Source organism: Glycine max, chromosome 20 (genome assembly GCF_000004515.6).
Source record: "Glycine max cultivar Williams 82 chromosome 20, Glycine_max_v4.0, whole genome shotgun sequence".
Lineage (NCBI taxonomy): Eukaryota > Viridiplantae > Streptophyta > Magnoliopsida > Fabales > Fabaceae > Glycine > Glycine max.
This window is the reverse complement of record NC_038256.2, coordinates 24,607,776-24,625,183: the sequence shown is the minus strand read 5'-3', so window position 1 is coordinate 24,625,183 and position 17,408 is coordinate 24,607,776. Positions and strand designations below refer to the sequence as shown.

At 31.9% G+C, this 17,408-nt stretch overlaps 1 protein-coding gene across 1 annotated transcript; it reads left to right on the top strand.

Annotated features, from left to right (window-relative positions):
• Positions 1-4,962: 4,962 nt before the first annotated feature.
• Positions 4,963-6,581, top strand: LOC102664832 (uncharacterized). The gene is made up of 2 exons (XM_006605637.4): positions 4,963-5,798; positions 6,175-6,581. Exons 1-2 carry the CDS (start codon positions 5,204-5,206, stop codon positions 6,579-6,581), a joined length of 1,002 nt encoding a protein of 333 aa, XP_006605700.1. The 5' UTR covers positions 4,963-5,203.
• The last annotated feature ends 10,827 nt before the right edge of the window (positions 6,582-17,408 follow it).

Genomic DNA, 17,408 nt, shown 5'->3' with positions numbered 1-17,408 from the left:
TCTTCTTATGACTTAACAATGGTGATAAGATTTCCTTGTTTGGATAACACGAAACCTCAAGATTAGAAGTCAAAGGGATATCAAGCCTTGAACTAGTGAAGATACTAGTTCAAGATTTAATGGTTCAACCGTAATTGAACCAGTTTTATATATAAACTAATATAAAATTATTAAATTAGGATCTTAGAAATTATAAATTAATATAAATGACTAATTATATGTTTCATGAGATAAAAATAAATAATAGTTGACAAAATATTAGAATGTGGGTTTGAGCCTAACTCAACCCTAAAAATTAGCTCATAGTGTGAGTGTTGTCCCTCACTTATACACTTTATATTGGCCTTATCTCTAGCCTATATGGGACATGGATTTTTCTCAATATGCCCCCTCACATTCAGCACATTTAGGTTTGGTGCATAGATAATATGATGGGTGACCCTTTTAATGGATTTAGGATAAACTTTGATACTACTTAGAATGTGGATTTTGTCCTAACTCAACCCCAAAAGTTAGCTCATAAGGTGTGGGGTATATTGATACTTATGTAAAATATTTAAGTATGTATTTTATTTATCTTAAAAGTATTTTAGATTACATAAAAAAATAAAATACAAAAAAAATTGAAAAAGACTGATTTAACACCAATTCTCTCTAGTGGTACAACATTGGTTTGCACCAGGTCTGGACTAGTTTGATATTCTCACCTGTTTTTTTTTTTGGAGTGTTTGGACCCATCACCAAAATGATTCCCGGTTCAACCATTTGAATAGACAAGTCCGTTCCAATTTTCAAAATATTGGTTGTTAGTCACTCAAATATGGAATATGTTTTTTTAGTCGTTGAAGAAAACAAAAGTGTATTTTTAATCCTTCGAAATCGTTAAATGTTTTTTTGTCATCCTTTAGTTAAGACATCGTCAAGTGGCAAACAATTTGTCAATCAAGTTATCAACGCGTTATAGATGTGTTTACTTATGTGGATTTTATTTTTAAATATGTTTTTTAGATTCCCAACTTGTGTTGAAAATGACTGAACCATATTTTCCATATCTCACTTGTTTCCAAAAGTAGAAATGTCATTAGCTTCTCCTCTGGACTATGCAAAATAAGTTTTTGGAGAAAACAATGAAGTGGGGGTGCCTTAAAGATGTTTGTTTAACCATAGAAGGATTTTTTGGTGTTGGAGGGAAGATTTGTGTTTGTGAAAACCCAATTTTATCCATGTGTATTTTTATCTTTTAAATAATAAAGTATTTAAAATATTTTTGAACAAGAAAGAAAAAGAAAAAATTATAGAAGATGTGGCAGTCACAAGACTTGGTCATCAAAAGATATTTCAGTTACACTGGAATAACAGTCATTCATAAGAGAAAAAACAAAGCTGTTTCTAAAAGATAAGGTCATGAAACCGCAAATCTAAAAATAAGGAGATTATGATATAGTGGAATCAGTTGATTGCTTGAAGATCAAGTTGTGCTTGGTCTACACAAAAGGAGACTCACAATCTCAACAGGGGAAAAAAAAGAAGAGAGAATTCGATGAAGGACACGGAGAAAAAGACGGTTTCTTCACAATTGTTCCAAAAGGTGATTATGTTGCTATAATCAATAGCCTCACACTTGCAACATAGTTCGATAGCACCTTATTCCCAATTCTGGATCAATTCCAAGCCCTCAACTTTCTTTTGCTGTTACGTGTTTTAGATCAAGTCCTTTTTTTTTTTCTTTTCTCTCGGTCATTTAATTTGTTATTATGTTTGGCTTCTTCATTTAATTTTTGGTTTCATGAATTCATGTATGTATGCAACCAAAATGTTATTTTCTGAACAAAATACGTACATACGTTGTGACGACATGCTTTCCTTCCTACCGTGGGTTAAAAAGCACCATTTCTTTTTTATTTTAAGATTAGGAAATTAAAAGATGTTGTTTTGGCGGATAAAAAGAAAGTTCAACTTTTATAGGATAAAGAAATAATGATAGCTCTAGGATACAAGAGGCACGGACGGTTTTTTTCATTCATTAAGTTTATTTTTAGTTTTGTTATTTTATTTTTGAAGTTAAAAATACTAAAATAATAGTAACAAAAGGTAAGGTTGTGTCCTTTGCACTATGTGCCTTCTTTGTATATGATAGTTTAGTGTTAGTTTTCTTTCTTTAAAAAAAAAAAAAAAAACATGAGTAAAAGGTCATCGTTTAGTTTCAAGGGACTTGTATTTGTTTTGTTCCATTTTCCTTGATAGAAGGTGATGAATAATTTTTCTTGTAGTATAAAAATTCTGAGTTTACGTTCTTTGTTAATTCATATTGCATGTATTTTCAAATAAAAATAACGTTATTTTAAGTTTGTGACAATAGATTAGCACTCCTACCTTTTGATGTTGCTTAATCATAAAAGTTTATTGAATAGTTATTTGCTATCCAAAACTTTAGTGCATAGAGTTGTTATTTTTTTAAAAAAAAATTCATTCAAGTATCAATCAATAGCATTAAGGAATAGCAATTCTATCTTCAATGTTATTGGATTGTGAGGGTTTAATGACTAGTCATTTTGCTAGCTTAAATCCTTGTGCTATTTTTTCTTTTAATGAAAAAATAAATAAAATTTCTTAAAAAAACTCAAATGTGTTCTTTTAAAAAAAAAATAGTTTTTGGGGGTAAAATAAGTATTTATAAGATTATATAGATTTTGTGCAATTAATTAGAGGTGCCATTTTTAACGGGTGTTGTAGGATGCTGAGACCTTTCCTACATGTAATTAACTCTTGAACCTATTTTTGGTTTCATTGACCATTCATTTTTTAAGAATTTTTCATTTTTTTTCCTCAAGATAAAAATATTAGTGGCGACTCCATGTTTTAATAAATTCATTTGTCGTCCTCGTCATGATCCCAATTGTGACATATGACGACTTCACCTAGAACTTTGAGAGTCAGGCCTTACAAATTGCGCAAAATTATAATTTTATAAATATATTTTTTACCCTTTTTTGTTGAATTTATTTTGTTGTAAACATTTTCCCTTTTGTTTATTATTTTTTCCTTTTTGTAAATATGGTTTGTGTTAACCCTAGGGTAGGAGATTATTATTTTTATATATAATTGTATTTTGTTTTGTTCTTTATGTTTAGATTTGGGTAGTTGTTAGGGTCACAGGTTTGTATGTTCCCACACACACTTACATCACACACTTTTTTTGGGCTCCATACCTAAGTCTATGCGAGTCTTGGAGTAGAAGGTACCTCAAAAATTGTTATTGAGGGGTTTGATGCCTACTTGACAGTTGTTGAGTTACCACTAAGATCGTTATCGATATCATGGGTCTCTCAGATTAAAAGGACATTTTCCCTTCTTTTGGTTGATTCATGGGTTGGATCCTTGTTTGTGTGATAAGGGCAATCATAGAGCCAATAAATCTTTAGGAATCTAGATCCACCCTTGAAACTTTACATAAATATATTGACTTAGTGATCTCCCAAAGATTATGCCCATGACCTTTTATTAATATCCTATCCTAGGTTTTCACCTTAAGTAGTCACAAGGGGAACATATCCTTCCTCATTTTTGTACCTATTCATCATAACATGCATTTAACAATAACAAGATATTAATATTCTATGCATAACATGCATTTTCCCTCTGCATCTAATGTCTTAACCATTAGTTAGTCATGCTAAGAAGAAGAATCATGAATACATGCATACTAGGAGCATGTAGATTACATCAGTTTATATATATCTCATCTTACTATTTAGTTTTGTTAGGAATAGATAGTTGATAGTGTTCAAAATGGAGGATTCAAAGTCATACTAGCAAAAGCATGAGAATTGATGTATTGAAAAACGACAACAGTTCGTTTTTGCTAGCTTGTTTTTTTTTTATTGTATCACATCGATTTTGGAGAAAACTGATATTGTATAGTTGTTATAAATATCATTTTTGTAACTGATGTTAAAAGTAACTTACTTTAACGATGGTATGTGATTTTAATATCATTTTAAAATTGATGTTGAATGTCTAAAATAACCGATATTAAATATCAATTTTGGAATAGTGAAGACTCCCACCAAACAAACAATGCCTAAGTTTTAAGGGTTTGAATATGTCATTATAGAGATGCATCAATTCTCAAAGTATGATACCGAGGAAACAACCAAATTATTCTTCAAGAACATAGTGAAATCTTGGGGGATACAAAAGGAGCTATCATAAGTGACAAGGATATTCGCTTCACATAGAGAAGCTATAGACTAAACAATTTATCAAGTTACTGAGATAAAGTTAGTTGCATTTGTCTACGAGCTTTCACCCATAAACTAATGGGCACAACGAACAAGTGAATGCATACTGCTACCTTATGGACTCTATTTATGAGAGTCTTCAAAAATGGGAATTTCGTTTTTTTTACTACTTTCAGCATTCGGCCTAGAGTTTTTTTTTTTTTTTTTCACTTAGTCTCCTCCTTTTTTTTCATTTTCATAGTACTCTATATTGCCCTAATGACAGAACTATATATGCCTGCAATTTCACAACCAGTAACATTATTTTCATTATTTTAAGTAGCTCAATCAATTAATTTTTTTACTTGAATTAATAACATCTCTTTGTCAATTATTCGAAGAAGAAAAACAAGAACCTTTCTTTTATGATTTTCTTTGAACTGTTTCGTTTTGTTTCTTAATACGATTTCATTTCATTTTTTTCTCGAAGAGTTTCCTCGAGTGGTTTCTTTTTTCCCATTATCTTCCGTCGCAATATTCAGAGGTTAGTTAGATTCTTTTTCTCATTAATTATCAATTAAGTTTCTCAATTAGACTGGTAAATTGAATAGCAGTACTCTTATCCTTAATCATACAATAAGGCTATTCCGATAATAATAATAATAATAACTACTCTACTAATTAATATTTCTTTACTTGTTTTTCTTGTGGGTACGTGTGTTTTCTGTTTCCAAGTTTTTTGAAGATGGTATCATTATGCATAAGGTAGCCACAATAGTTTTTCTTCTTGCAGTTTATGGCATGGCACATTGAAAGTAAGTCTCTTAATTACGTTGATAAAATATAGCCCTACTCTTATCCTTAATCATACAACAATAATTATATACTATTAATAACTACATTACTAATATTTCTTTACTTGCTTGTTTTAATTCTTGTTTTTCTTGGGGGTGTTTTTATTTTTCCTTTCTTCTTGCAGTCACATGGCAAGTGGTAGTTCAAGTGCGTTGAACTCAAATTCAAAGGTGGCGGAGGGTATATGGAAAGCAGCGGCATCACTAAGGTGCAGGAAACTATTGTGGCGTGCGTGCAGGGAAGGATTACCCGTGAGATCTTTGTTGTTACAAAAGGGCATCATCAAAGACGATGACACGTGTCCATGTTGTGGCACGTGCAAGGAAACAACCACACACGCTTTGTTGCTATGTGAAGGGGTTAAGCCCTTTTGGTTAGGGTCTCCATTGGGGCTTAGAGTGGACTCCTGGCACAATGTGGCCAATATCACCATGTTACAATGGGTTGATCAGTGTGTGGATGTTTTGGACAAGAGAGGAATGGGCATGTTATGTGCCATGGTGTGGGGTTTGTGGAACAAACGCAATGCTTGGGTTCTAAAAAAGAAGAAATTGGATTTCGCACAGGTTATGGCCAAGGCCTTGTCTGTCTTTGTTACTGATGAGTGGGTCCCACCTTTGGATTCCAAAATTAAGGCCAACTTTGCTGCTTCTGTGATAGAGGATGTTGGGACCGGATTGGGAGTGGTTTTTAGAAACTCTAAAGGTGAACCTATGGCATCAGGTACAATTTCTTTTCTTTTCTTTATTTTTTGGTACAAATCATATTTATCTCACATAGAGAACCAATTCTGTTTGAGTAAATATGATTAAAACTCTTTCTTTGAATATGTTAAGTATGGTTGAATTACAATTTTGATTGTTTATCTTTGTTATTTCAAACTTGTTTGCCCAGAAGGTTTTCATGTTAATTATGTCAATTTTGAATGTAACGAAAACTTTTTAAACTTGAATTTTATTTATCAAAATGGTATTTTTTGTTTGTAATTTTTTCATATAAGCCACCAAACTGAAACCTAAATATAAATAAAGGATCAAAATTCTAAATTAATTTCAACTCTTTCTTCGACTATTAGGCGTATTTACATTAAATGCTGCAGGTACATATTTTATGGCAGATGAATGTTATGATTCCGAAATTGCTGATACACTCTGCTACAAGTGGGCTATTGAGAAAGCAGAGGAGCTCTGGTTTCCTGAAGTTATTTTCGAAACCGATTGCCAACAGTTGTACACTCAGTGGAACATATTAACACAAGGAAACAACAACACTAGTGATTACACTTCCTACCTGAATGAAATTCTAGATGAGTGCATAAACATGATGCAGGGCACAGAATCATCTCTGACATTGGTGGTTCACAATGCCAATAAAGTGGCACAGTGTTTAGCAGCAGTGGCTTATGATTATGGTGAGAGAATTTGGGTTGAGGATGTGCCTAATGAGGCATCAGAATGCTTGCAATCTGATGCTGCAGAAATAGCCAATGTTTCTTCCAATCAATAAAAAGTGAACATTGTTTTGCAGGACTAGAAACTTAATTCTGCAATTGATTTTTCTCTTAATAAAGAAAATTTTACATGTACAATTTTAGGTATGATATGTTGTTGCATTGAGATATAATTGGAGTTTGACCATGTTTTGACCACACAAGTTTCTTTTCTACATGATTTTATCGTTATTTACGTTTTACATTATATTGGTGACATAGTTATTGTGGCAGTGACATGTGGACTGTGGTAGTGCCATAGTGGAGAGTTGTAACCATTTTTATCAAGGGTTTGCTAACCAATGTGTGTAACGTTAAGCACGGATTTATGTGCAAAATAATGGGGATAATTGTCCCACAAAATATTTTTTTTACTTGAATATATTGAAAATATTATTTTTGTCTTCATAAAATAGGTGTTGTCTCAAGACAATTATTTTAAAAAGATGAATGTAAAATGTTGTAAAAGACAAAAAATTGGTATTAATTTTATACAGTTTATCTTTTTAATTTTTAATGTTTTCAATTTCTCTAATACTATTCACAAAATAAAATTTTTGGATCCATCCTTACCTTAGTACATTGGTTAAAAAATTAAAAAAAGAAAGTATTTATTGTGGAGATCACAAGAAAAAATAACAAAAGTTTCTAACGGAACAATTTTACACATTTCAATAATAATCTCTTTTTTCAATTCCTTAACCAATGTTCCAGGGACATAGATTAAAATTTTCCTTTTCTTAATCACATATCTACCGGATAGTAATAATTAATTGAGGTTGGTCCTAATAAAATAGATTATCATATTGTTTTGTATGGAGGAAACATACTAATGGAGGGGAGGGAGGAATTCTCTTAATCTTTAGTTATTTGGATTAATTTTAGGAGCACATGGATGGGGAATTAAGGAAAGAAATGTTTTTTTTTATCTAAATTTTGTTCATCTCCAATATTGGGAGGATATGAAGAGGAGGAAAAGGGAATTTAAAATATTTTATTAGAGATAAACATTAGTTTAGTTGATTACAAGTTAGTTATTAGTTTAGTTTGTTACAATTTAGTTTAGTTTGTTACAATTTAGTTTAGTTAGTTACAAATTAGTTTAGTTAGTTACAAATTAATTACAAGTTTTGTTATATAAGACTCAATGTATTCATGTAAAAATTGATTTGCTCATTTTGAGTATTATCCAACGTGATATTCAATCTCTCTTTTCTCTTTTTTCCATCTCTCTACCATGAACTTTATCATGGTATCAAAGCAATATCAACTTCCACCCATATTTTTTTTTCGCTGCTTCGTTTATTTTTTTTCATTCAAAGAAATGGTCTTGACAACTATTTCTGCTTATTCTGGTTTGTTCCCAAGGCATTGAAGAATTTGGACTTAGCATTCAACTAGGCCCTTTCCATCAAAAGATGTAGGATCTATGTTTTTAATGCATTTGTTTCCATTATATTCGACTACTTCTGGTGGCCGAATTGTTGTTCCTCCTGCCAACAGGAAGTCAGAGGCTAACCCTTTGAAGCAGGTACCATTTGAAAAACCTTAGTTTAGTCTCAGCTAGATTAAGAAGAAGGCAATTCCACCTCACTGTTTCCAGCGCTCTGTTCTCTGCTCATTCTCCTATGTTTCCACCCATTACTTCATCTAGTGAGTACCCTTCCTCAACAATATTGACTAGTTGAAATTTGGTAACAACAATAGCTTTCTCATTTAGTAAGGATGTGTTCTCAGAATTGATAGTTCTTGACTCCAAATGAAGTTTGTGTAAGTTTCTCCATGTCTAGCAGTGCCCCCTCCCCCCCCCCCCCCTTTTTTTGCCTACAAGGTGTTTGATTAAATGCTTTTGAAGATCTTGGCTTATTGCTTGTTTTGATGATTTTAGCTTCTGTCATGAGTGGTTAAGCCTTGGTTATTGTTGATTCACAAAGTGTTTGTGAAAAGTCCTCATAGAAGACAGATTTTATGATTCTTCTATTTTGTTGATGTAAGCTTTTGTCCATGGTGATTAAGCATTATTTAAGCTTTTGCCATAGATGGTTAAGCATTGAATTGCTGTTTTGCTTTTGCTCTTGATGGTTAAGCCTCGTTGCTTCTACCAAGTAGTGGTTAAACTTTGAGGTATAGTTTCTGCTTGGTGGTTAAGATTTGATAGTTTCATTGATTAATAATGATTTAAGCTTCTGTCAAATGGTCTTGTTATTGATTTCGCTTGATAGTTAAACTTTGATGCTTGTTTTGGAATCTTGGAAGAAGATTGAGAAAGCTGAAGTTGGCCAAAGATTTCAAGAAGTTTCTGTTTTGGCCAATGTCTTTCCGACATGTTTAGCTATATTCAAAGTTTTCAAACTTTATTTTCATTTCTTTTGATGTTGATGTATTGTCTTCTCTAAGCTGGAAGTGTTTTCAACACCTTCTAGCTGATGCTTTTGTTATTCATAATAAGGGTAATATACAAAGCATACCACAACTGTTCTAATGGACTTTAACTACCCGATTACAATGAATTGTCCCATTTACCCCTATTTATAGAATTGTGCATATCAGTACCCTCCCCTCAACACCATGCTTGTCCTCAAGGGTGAGCTAGCTTAAACAAGTTAGGAAAGTTCTTCTTCAGTTCATACCAAGTCTCTCACACTACTAAAAAATTACTTTTTTATGACGTGCATTCTAAGACAGTTATATGTAATCGTCTTAGAATGTCACGCGGTGACAGTTTTGTAATTAAGAAGAATTTTTTTTATGACACATATTCTAAGATGATTTTACGGAACCACCTTAGAATGTACTTGGGGGAACGATAACGATGACGAGTTTATATGTAAAAACGTCGTTGTTTTCGGCCCATGTAGTTTGGACCTGGCTTACAATAAAACGACATGTGTTGTTGGTGTTTTAAAAGATAGAAACCCTAGCCTAGTGCTTATCACCATCGCTAGGGGAGAAAGGGAGAGGCGGGAAAATGAGCGGAGCGGAGGGCAAGAAGGGGCGAGCTTCGTGATCAATTGCGTGAAGCTGGTGGAGGATAAGAAGGGGAAGAAGAAGAAGGTTTTCTCTGGAGAAGGTCCTTCAGGAGAGGATTAAGGTCGGCAGCAAGACCGGTTCACTCGGCGATTCCATTACCATCACCAGGGACAGGAGCAAGATCACCGTCACCTCCGACAACAACTTCTCTAAACAATACTCTCTTTGCCATGCTTCTCTTGTATGATGCCATTTTTGTTTCTCATAGAAGGGGATTTTCTTATTATTATTATTATTATTATTATTATTATTATTATTATTATTATTATTATTATTATTATTATTATTATCGATTATAGCATTTCTCAAAAATCAGGGTGATTTACTTTTTCCGTATGATTATTCATCGTTAATTGATGTTATTTTTTCTGTTGGTTGAGATATTTCGGATAATAGATCTAGGACCCTGTTACTCACACTGAGATCAACATGATAGAAAGCAGTGTGAAAACTTAAGCTAAAGCTCTTCTAGTCTTGTAGGGTTTTCTACAAAGTTATCTAACATATTCGTGAATAATTTTGTACTATTGGATTGGTTGATAGGTATAAGATTAAATTTGGTTATCTAACTTGGTATAGCTTTTCTATTCACATTGTCTCAAGGCTACATATAATTATTTTACTCTTACATTTTGAGTTGTGTTGGTCTTATTTCATTTCATTCTGCTTGTAAATTGCATGTGCGTGCTCATTAAGTACCCACCTTGATAATCATTATGTATTGAGACTTGAGAAATGCTAGCTCAAGGAATTCATTGTAGTATCTATCTTATTTTTTATTTTAACTTTGTTAATTGTTTTCTACCCATTATTTTCCATTGTGCATGTCACTAATGCAAAAATTGTGTCATCTTCAGTGGATTCTCATTCAACACAGAAGCCATAAATTTGTTTCCAGTTGATCTACAAACAGAAGTATGTATCTGAACCTCTCTCTGTGTTATGTTTTTGTTAATGATTATTTAAAAACTATACCAAGTTTTGCCTATTTGTTATTTATTATTCATGCAACTGCCTCAAAATGTAGTTATTATATTTTTCTTTTAATTAGATCCTACATTTAAAAGTGGCAAATAGTTCTAAGATTTAATTAAAAAAATTATCAACATTTGCACATAATATTCTTACTCTCACTTGTACATGTTCTAACTCTAATATTTTCTTAGATTCTTCAACTAGTTTAGAGCTTACAAATAGATTAACAAATTTTTAATTAGATATATATGAATTATTTGTATTTTTAAATAAGTAAAAAATGATGAATTCTTAAATTTGATGTAGCATGATAGATTCCACGAAAGTAAATTAGGCAGCTCCAGGTTCAGGTACTAGGCTCTAGTTTAGTTGCTCCTCTTAAAAATAATAGAATCTAAGTGTAATAATTAATTGTTTATAAACTTAAATTAAAAAATAGGTTTTATTATTTTTTATTTTGAAGTTATAGAAAAAACAGTGAATTAAGCTCTATGTCCAAGCACTAGGCTCCAATTTAGTGGACTGAAAATTGGGTAGGCTGGTGCGTCTAATATTCTTAACTCGGGTATTTAAATTTTTAATATTAAAACAAAAAACAATTTTATCTTCATATTTTTTATTAACAAATATTAAATTTGAGCCTTTATTTTAATAAGATTTACAGATAAACTTATTAAAATAGTTTTTTTTAACTTATCTCAATAATTTTGTTAATTTTATGAACATATTTTTATTTGGTAGGAGTATATTAAATAAGTGCTGAATGAAATTCTTTATTTAAATGCATCCTTAGTTTCTTTCCAAAGAATAAAAAAATGCATCCTTAGTTTATAATTTTTAAGGATCCTTCAGCTGGATAGACATTTATAATTTTAGGTGAATGACGGTATACTGTAAGGCCAATGGAGGAAGTTCAAGTTTTTTAATATTTTTTTTATTTTTTTAACAAATACATTCTAAAACGGTTTTATGAGAAAATCGTTTTAGAATGTCTACATTCTAAGACGGTTTTCTCATAAAACAGTCTTAGAATCCTCAATATTTTTTATTTTTTTAAAAAAGAAATACATTCTAAGAAGTTTAATGTCTACATTCTAAGGCGGTCTTTTTTGAAAAATCATCTTAGAATTTTAAATTTATTTTATTTTTTTTAAAAAAATTATATTCTAAGACGGTTCTTGAAAAACTGTCTTAGAAAAGTTGTACATTCTAAGACGGTCTTTTTTGGAAAATAGTCTTAGAATCCTAACTAAATTTATTTTATTTTTTTTAAAAAAAATTATATTTTGAGACGGTTCTTGAGAACCGTCTTAGAATGTATAGCTTTTCTAAGATAGTTTTTCAAGAACCGCCGTAGAAAATTTTAACTTTCTATGGCGTTGACTACAAAGACGATTTGAAACGGTCATTAAAAGTGACTTAGAACCGATGTAGAATCATCTTTTTGTAGTAGTGCAAGTGGATTCTTCTTCTTACTTCCATTTCCATTATGTGGCTGCTCTATGCTTCTTTTGTATAATCCTTCTATCCAGTATTCTTTCAGGATCTTTTGGCAATTCTAGATGTCCCTACTCATCCAGTAGTTGTTGCAAAGATATGTTTGAATTGGGACAAGGCTTAAGTAATGATACATGGAATGTGGGATGAATTCTAAATGAGGCTTAGGGTGTAAACATCTAGTCCTACTCTTTGTAATATATCATAAGGTCCAAAGTATCATGGTGACAATTTTAACATAACCCAATGTCCAACTATAAATTCTCTATCGATCCTATGTTTATCAGCCAAGGTCTTTATTCTTTGAGTAGCCTTCCCTAAATTACCTTTTAATTTCTATAATATCCTTTCCCTTGCTACAAAACTCCTATCAATGGTTTCCACTTGACAACTTTGTGGAAAATAAGGAAAGTGTCAGTATTACAAAAAAAGTTTTTAACATCATCAATTTAACTTTGGTTGTGTAAATAAAATGTCATCTTAAGGACCGATTTTAATATCAATTTTTTAAAAACCAATGTTAAGATTCCCATTTCAACATTAATTTTTTAAAAACCAATGTTGTGAATGCTAAGATAATATCGGTTTTAAAAAAACTGATGTTGACGTTTTTACAAAAGTCCCTCGCAAGCTCATTTCTCGATACCCCCCTCTCTCTCTCAAAACCCTAAGCCTCACCATCACCCCCCATTTCTCTCTCACCTTCCCAGCATCGTTCTAGTGCCTGTGCGACTAATTCATGTTCAAGCTTCAAGGTAGGTTCTCTAGAACTAGAACAGGGTCAAGTCATCCCTCTTCACTACCTCAAAAAGAAATGCAAACACCCGCGCCTCAAGGTCAAAGCCCAAACCTTTCTCGACCAAAACCCCGAGTTGTTTGACGTCTACTACAACCGCATCAAGCCCAAAACGGAACCAGTCCACTTCCTCCGCACCACCAACCACATCCACCGGTTCCTCGAAGAAGAGTAACACGTTTTTCGCGACAACAAGCCCTTCATCTCCACTTCTTTATTCTGATTTTGAATGAATCTGCTTTTGTTGTCTCAAAAAAGAGAAACTCATTTTTTCTTACCATTTTTTCGGCCTCTTCCCATCCGCTTTGGCAACTCAATTGGACCAATTTGATTGCAATTGAATTTTAGGTTTCCCTTTCTTCCACTTTGTTAAATTTTTTTTCCTCTTTTGAGTTGTTTATTTTCTAGTGTGTTGTGTATGACATGAGATGGCTTGTAATTGTTCGTAGGAAGATACATAGATTCTCACTACTTCTGGGGATCAAACAGTAAGTTTGTGTTATTTATGCACGTAACAGTGACTTATTATTAGCATAGGACTTCATCACATAATTTTTTTGATGAGATTAGTTGAATCAAGTCTATATAGATAATGATTTGATGTGACTGAGTTAGAATCGAATAGGCTTTTGTGATCTTTATGTAAATGGATGTAGTATTTAATAAGTAGTTTTTATTCTGAGATGGTTTTGGTTTTGAATGTTCTTATGACATATGTTTACAGATGAAATTATGGGATGTTCAAGAGCAAAAGTGTCTTAGAGTGTTGACTGGGCACACAAGAAGTGTGAAATCCATGTGTTCTCATCCAACTAATTCTAGTGATGTTTCATTTTACCCGCGTTTTTGCTTAAACTACATAATTTTTTTCCTATACTTGTAGTGTGATGTATTTAGCTATTTAATATTCATTTTATCTCCAAATTTTCAAATATTATTGTCTCTAGTTCTAGAGATGGATCCTTTCGTATTAGGGACCTGAGATGCAAGTCCACTACTAAGAGTAGGCATGGAGAAGTTAGCATATGGTAAGTGACTGCTTTTTTATTTGTAAAACTCATGTAATGATTGTTTTCCTAATTTGTTAATGATTATTTTGTAATTATATTTTTTTATTTACCAATTGTTTTCCTACTTTTTTTTTATCAATTGTTTACTTCACTAATTCAATGAGTGGTGTCAAGCACATATTTCATCTCAAGCAAGACGAACTAGGACCAGGTTCAATGAGCATTACGTCTGTTCTTTATCTTTAGGACCAGGTTTCTATAGCCACTGTTGGGGCGGTGGATAGGTTAGTTGGAAAAATTACCTATTGAAGTAAACATCTAATTTTTTGATATTTTTACTTTAATTAATTTATTTTACTAAGCAATTGGTTTATTTCAGTGTGTTGAAGTTTTGGGATACCAGAAATTTGAAAAGTACTGTCAGTCAGACATCTCCTAGTCCTTGATCAACTGAAAAGGTGGGTTGAAACTATGTTGTGAAGTGATAGTATCTTCTTTGAAAAATAGTTCAAATGTAACATCCCATTTTTCATAAAATAAATTAAAAATGATTTTATTTAAAATAAATAGAATTTTAGAAAAATAATGAGTTTTGTAATTAAATAAATAAGATAAATAATTTTATTAATTAAACTAATATTTTTTAGGTAAATAAAATAAATATGTTTTTATAAAAAATATTTTATTTATTCAGTTGAGAAGGGCTAAAATAGATTTTCTTTATCTAAAATGATAAAATAAATAAAAATATAATAAATAATAAGTTCAGAGTACCTTGGCTATAAATAGAGACGTAGTAGGTCACTTTTTACATTTAGACACATATCTAGGCTCACTCTTCTTCTCAAATCCGTTTTTCCTACTTCCTTTCCCAAAACCCTTTTTTTTCATGTATACACTCAAAATTGTCTCAATAAAATGACAATCCCAAACTGGTTAACCATTGGATCATCGTGAAATTTGAACACGAGGTTCTAAACTTTATTATTAACACACCCACCGTTGGGATTTGCCAGTTAGTGTCTGTGATGGAATAAATGTCCTTCACACTAAACTTTTTTTTCCCGCATACACCCAAACTTGTCCCAGTAAAACTACAATGGCGAACTCGTTAATTGTTGGATCATCATGAAATTTGGACACCATCTTTGGAAATCATTTTAACATATTATCACCATTGAGATTTATGACATATTGTTTTTGCAGAGAGAAATTAGTCTCGCACATTGATAGTGAAATGAAGGCTACAATCTCTTTTACTTCTCTATAGCGCTTGGAAATCCTAGCAGAATAATCAGAGAAAAAGCTTGAGGAATCTTAGACAACCGCTAGAGATGCCACTATCATTGCCAAACTAGACACGTGAGCCCACTTCGAGGTAAGGGATTAGTTTATCGCAATTAGGGTTAGAATGAACATGTGTAAGGATCCTTAGAGGATAAAATTGGGGTTTATTTAGGGATGTTTATTGTATTGAAATTCTTCCTATATGATTATGTGAAATTGTTTGAGGGGTTTTACTCCCCATGTTGTCAGAAAAATTTCGTATAATTTTTTTGTATTTTGGACAAGAAGTATTGGATTAACGTGATAAATTGTCATAATGAGATTATAACATTGTTGTTGAGATTAAGCATAAGTGCAAAGTTGAACATGTGTTGATTTTTTAGATACACGTAAGCATGTGATGGTGGATTTTGACATTGTGATATGTTAAAATTGTTGACATGAATTTGGTTGTGAATAAGTGTGTGGTTAACACTTAATGTGACAATACTTGTGTTGTGAGTTGAGAATTATACAATAATCCGACTGATGTTTACATTGAGAAAAGTGTTTATGCGCAGTGTTAAAGGGAAAGTGTAGGATTCTTAGTTAGGAACCTAAAGTGTTAAATTGTAGCACAATGTGTTAAACGTGTTTGAAACATGAGTGTGTGGTTATGGGTATTATATAATTCATGAGCAGTGTCTGCGTGCAAAAATTATTTTAGGGGTTAGACCTAAACTAGGAAGGTGATGCCCTAATGGATTCTTCGGAGTCTAGGTCTTAGGGGTAAAGACACTCGGTTTGAGTGCTCTTTTAAGCCTATGTTGATCTCATATGATTGGAGCATTCTCACAAAACAGAGTGACCCTAATTGGTTACCTTATGATTTTACTTAGTAAGAGTGACTTGACATACACATTGTGTGGTGTGTCTTGTTACGTACTCTTAAGCGCCCCAGTGTGGTTTTTCACTGACATGGTCCCACATTGCATATAGGTTTGAGTCTTAGTATAATTGTTGTATAATGTCTGCTAATTGTTTATTATGAAATTCATGAGTGTTATTACGTCTTGACCCGAGTGTATGATTCATGTGTAATGTGATTGGTGATTGAAAAATGAATTTTAAATGATAAAATGGTGAAGTGACATAGATTGTATTAAGTTGAGCTATGTTATAAATACTTCTATAATTTATTTTGATCATGTCTTTTTTTATTTTTACTTTTTTTAGAAATGTGATAACTCATTTCCTATGTGTTATTTGTGTTTGAATCTTGTGATGATCTTGAAACCTTGTGTTTGTGGAAGCAGATGACTAGGTAGATGACTTTAAAGAACATTATGCAACAAGACACTGGGACACAATGCTCTGATAGGATGTGACATTGGGGATGAATTTTTATTTTAATTGCATGATGTTATTTTATTTTATTTTACCTCACTGATTTAACATTTTTTTTTGTAAACTTTGATGGCCTTGTTCTGAGCTGGGTATGCTTTTAATAAGTTTTATTTGGTAATAGTGAAGTGAATGTGAACCTTTTATCCACGTGAATTTGTTTATCAGTATTTTTATATGTTTTATTTATTTATATGTATGTCGTGGTAGAGGACACAACAAAGCTTATCACTATCATGGCATACACTTTTATTAATGATTGCCACTAGCTTGTATCATAATCTTGTTATTTGTTGTCCATGCTTAAAATATTACTAGTTGCCCATGTTTGTTACTTCCAACTTTTAATTGTTAACTTGGGAGTTTGGAACTGGTTAAAAGTCATTGTTGCATATCATTGGGCAACCTTGCTGAATGTTCTTACATGTGTGCTATTCTCCAATTAGTTAAGAGAGTATACAAAAAAACAACTTTCTAATTTCTAGGTACTTCCAGTCTTGTTTTCTACTCCTTTTTTATTTATTTTTGGAACTTAATTTTTTTTCTTAAATGCATTTATATGTACATCTGCTTCATATTAAGTGATTATATGTGTTGTGGCATGTTTTGATGTCCATGGAACTTTTAGAAAAAAAAGGATTTCCCTTACTCATACGTTGATATTGTAATGGTAAGTTCTAATGTTTCATAATTATTTGTGTTTCAATTTCATGTATTTGAAACATCTGCTAAACTTTTGTATGAATGTGTATTATTTACGTTGACATTGAGTAAGTCATTCATATTTTTAAACTAGATGTTAACACCAACAAGTGCAATAATGGGTGCAGGGCTTGGAAAGGTTTGTCTTGCATTTTTTTATACTA

What these genes read in the sequence shown, in the direction of transcription:
- LOC102664832 (XM_006605637.4), top strand. Translation starts at nt 5,204, where the DNA reads ATGGCAAGTGGTAGTTCAAGTGCGTTGAACTCAAATTCAAAGGTGGCG. An exon ending in AGGTGAACCTATGGCATCAG is followed by an intron (nt 5,799 to 6,174) that starts GTACAATTTCTT and finishes TAAATGCTGCAG; the next exon opens with GTACATATTTTATGGCAGAT.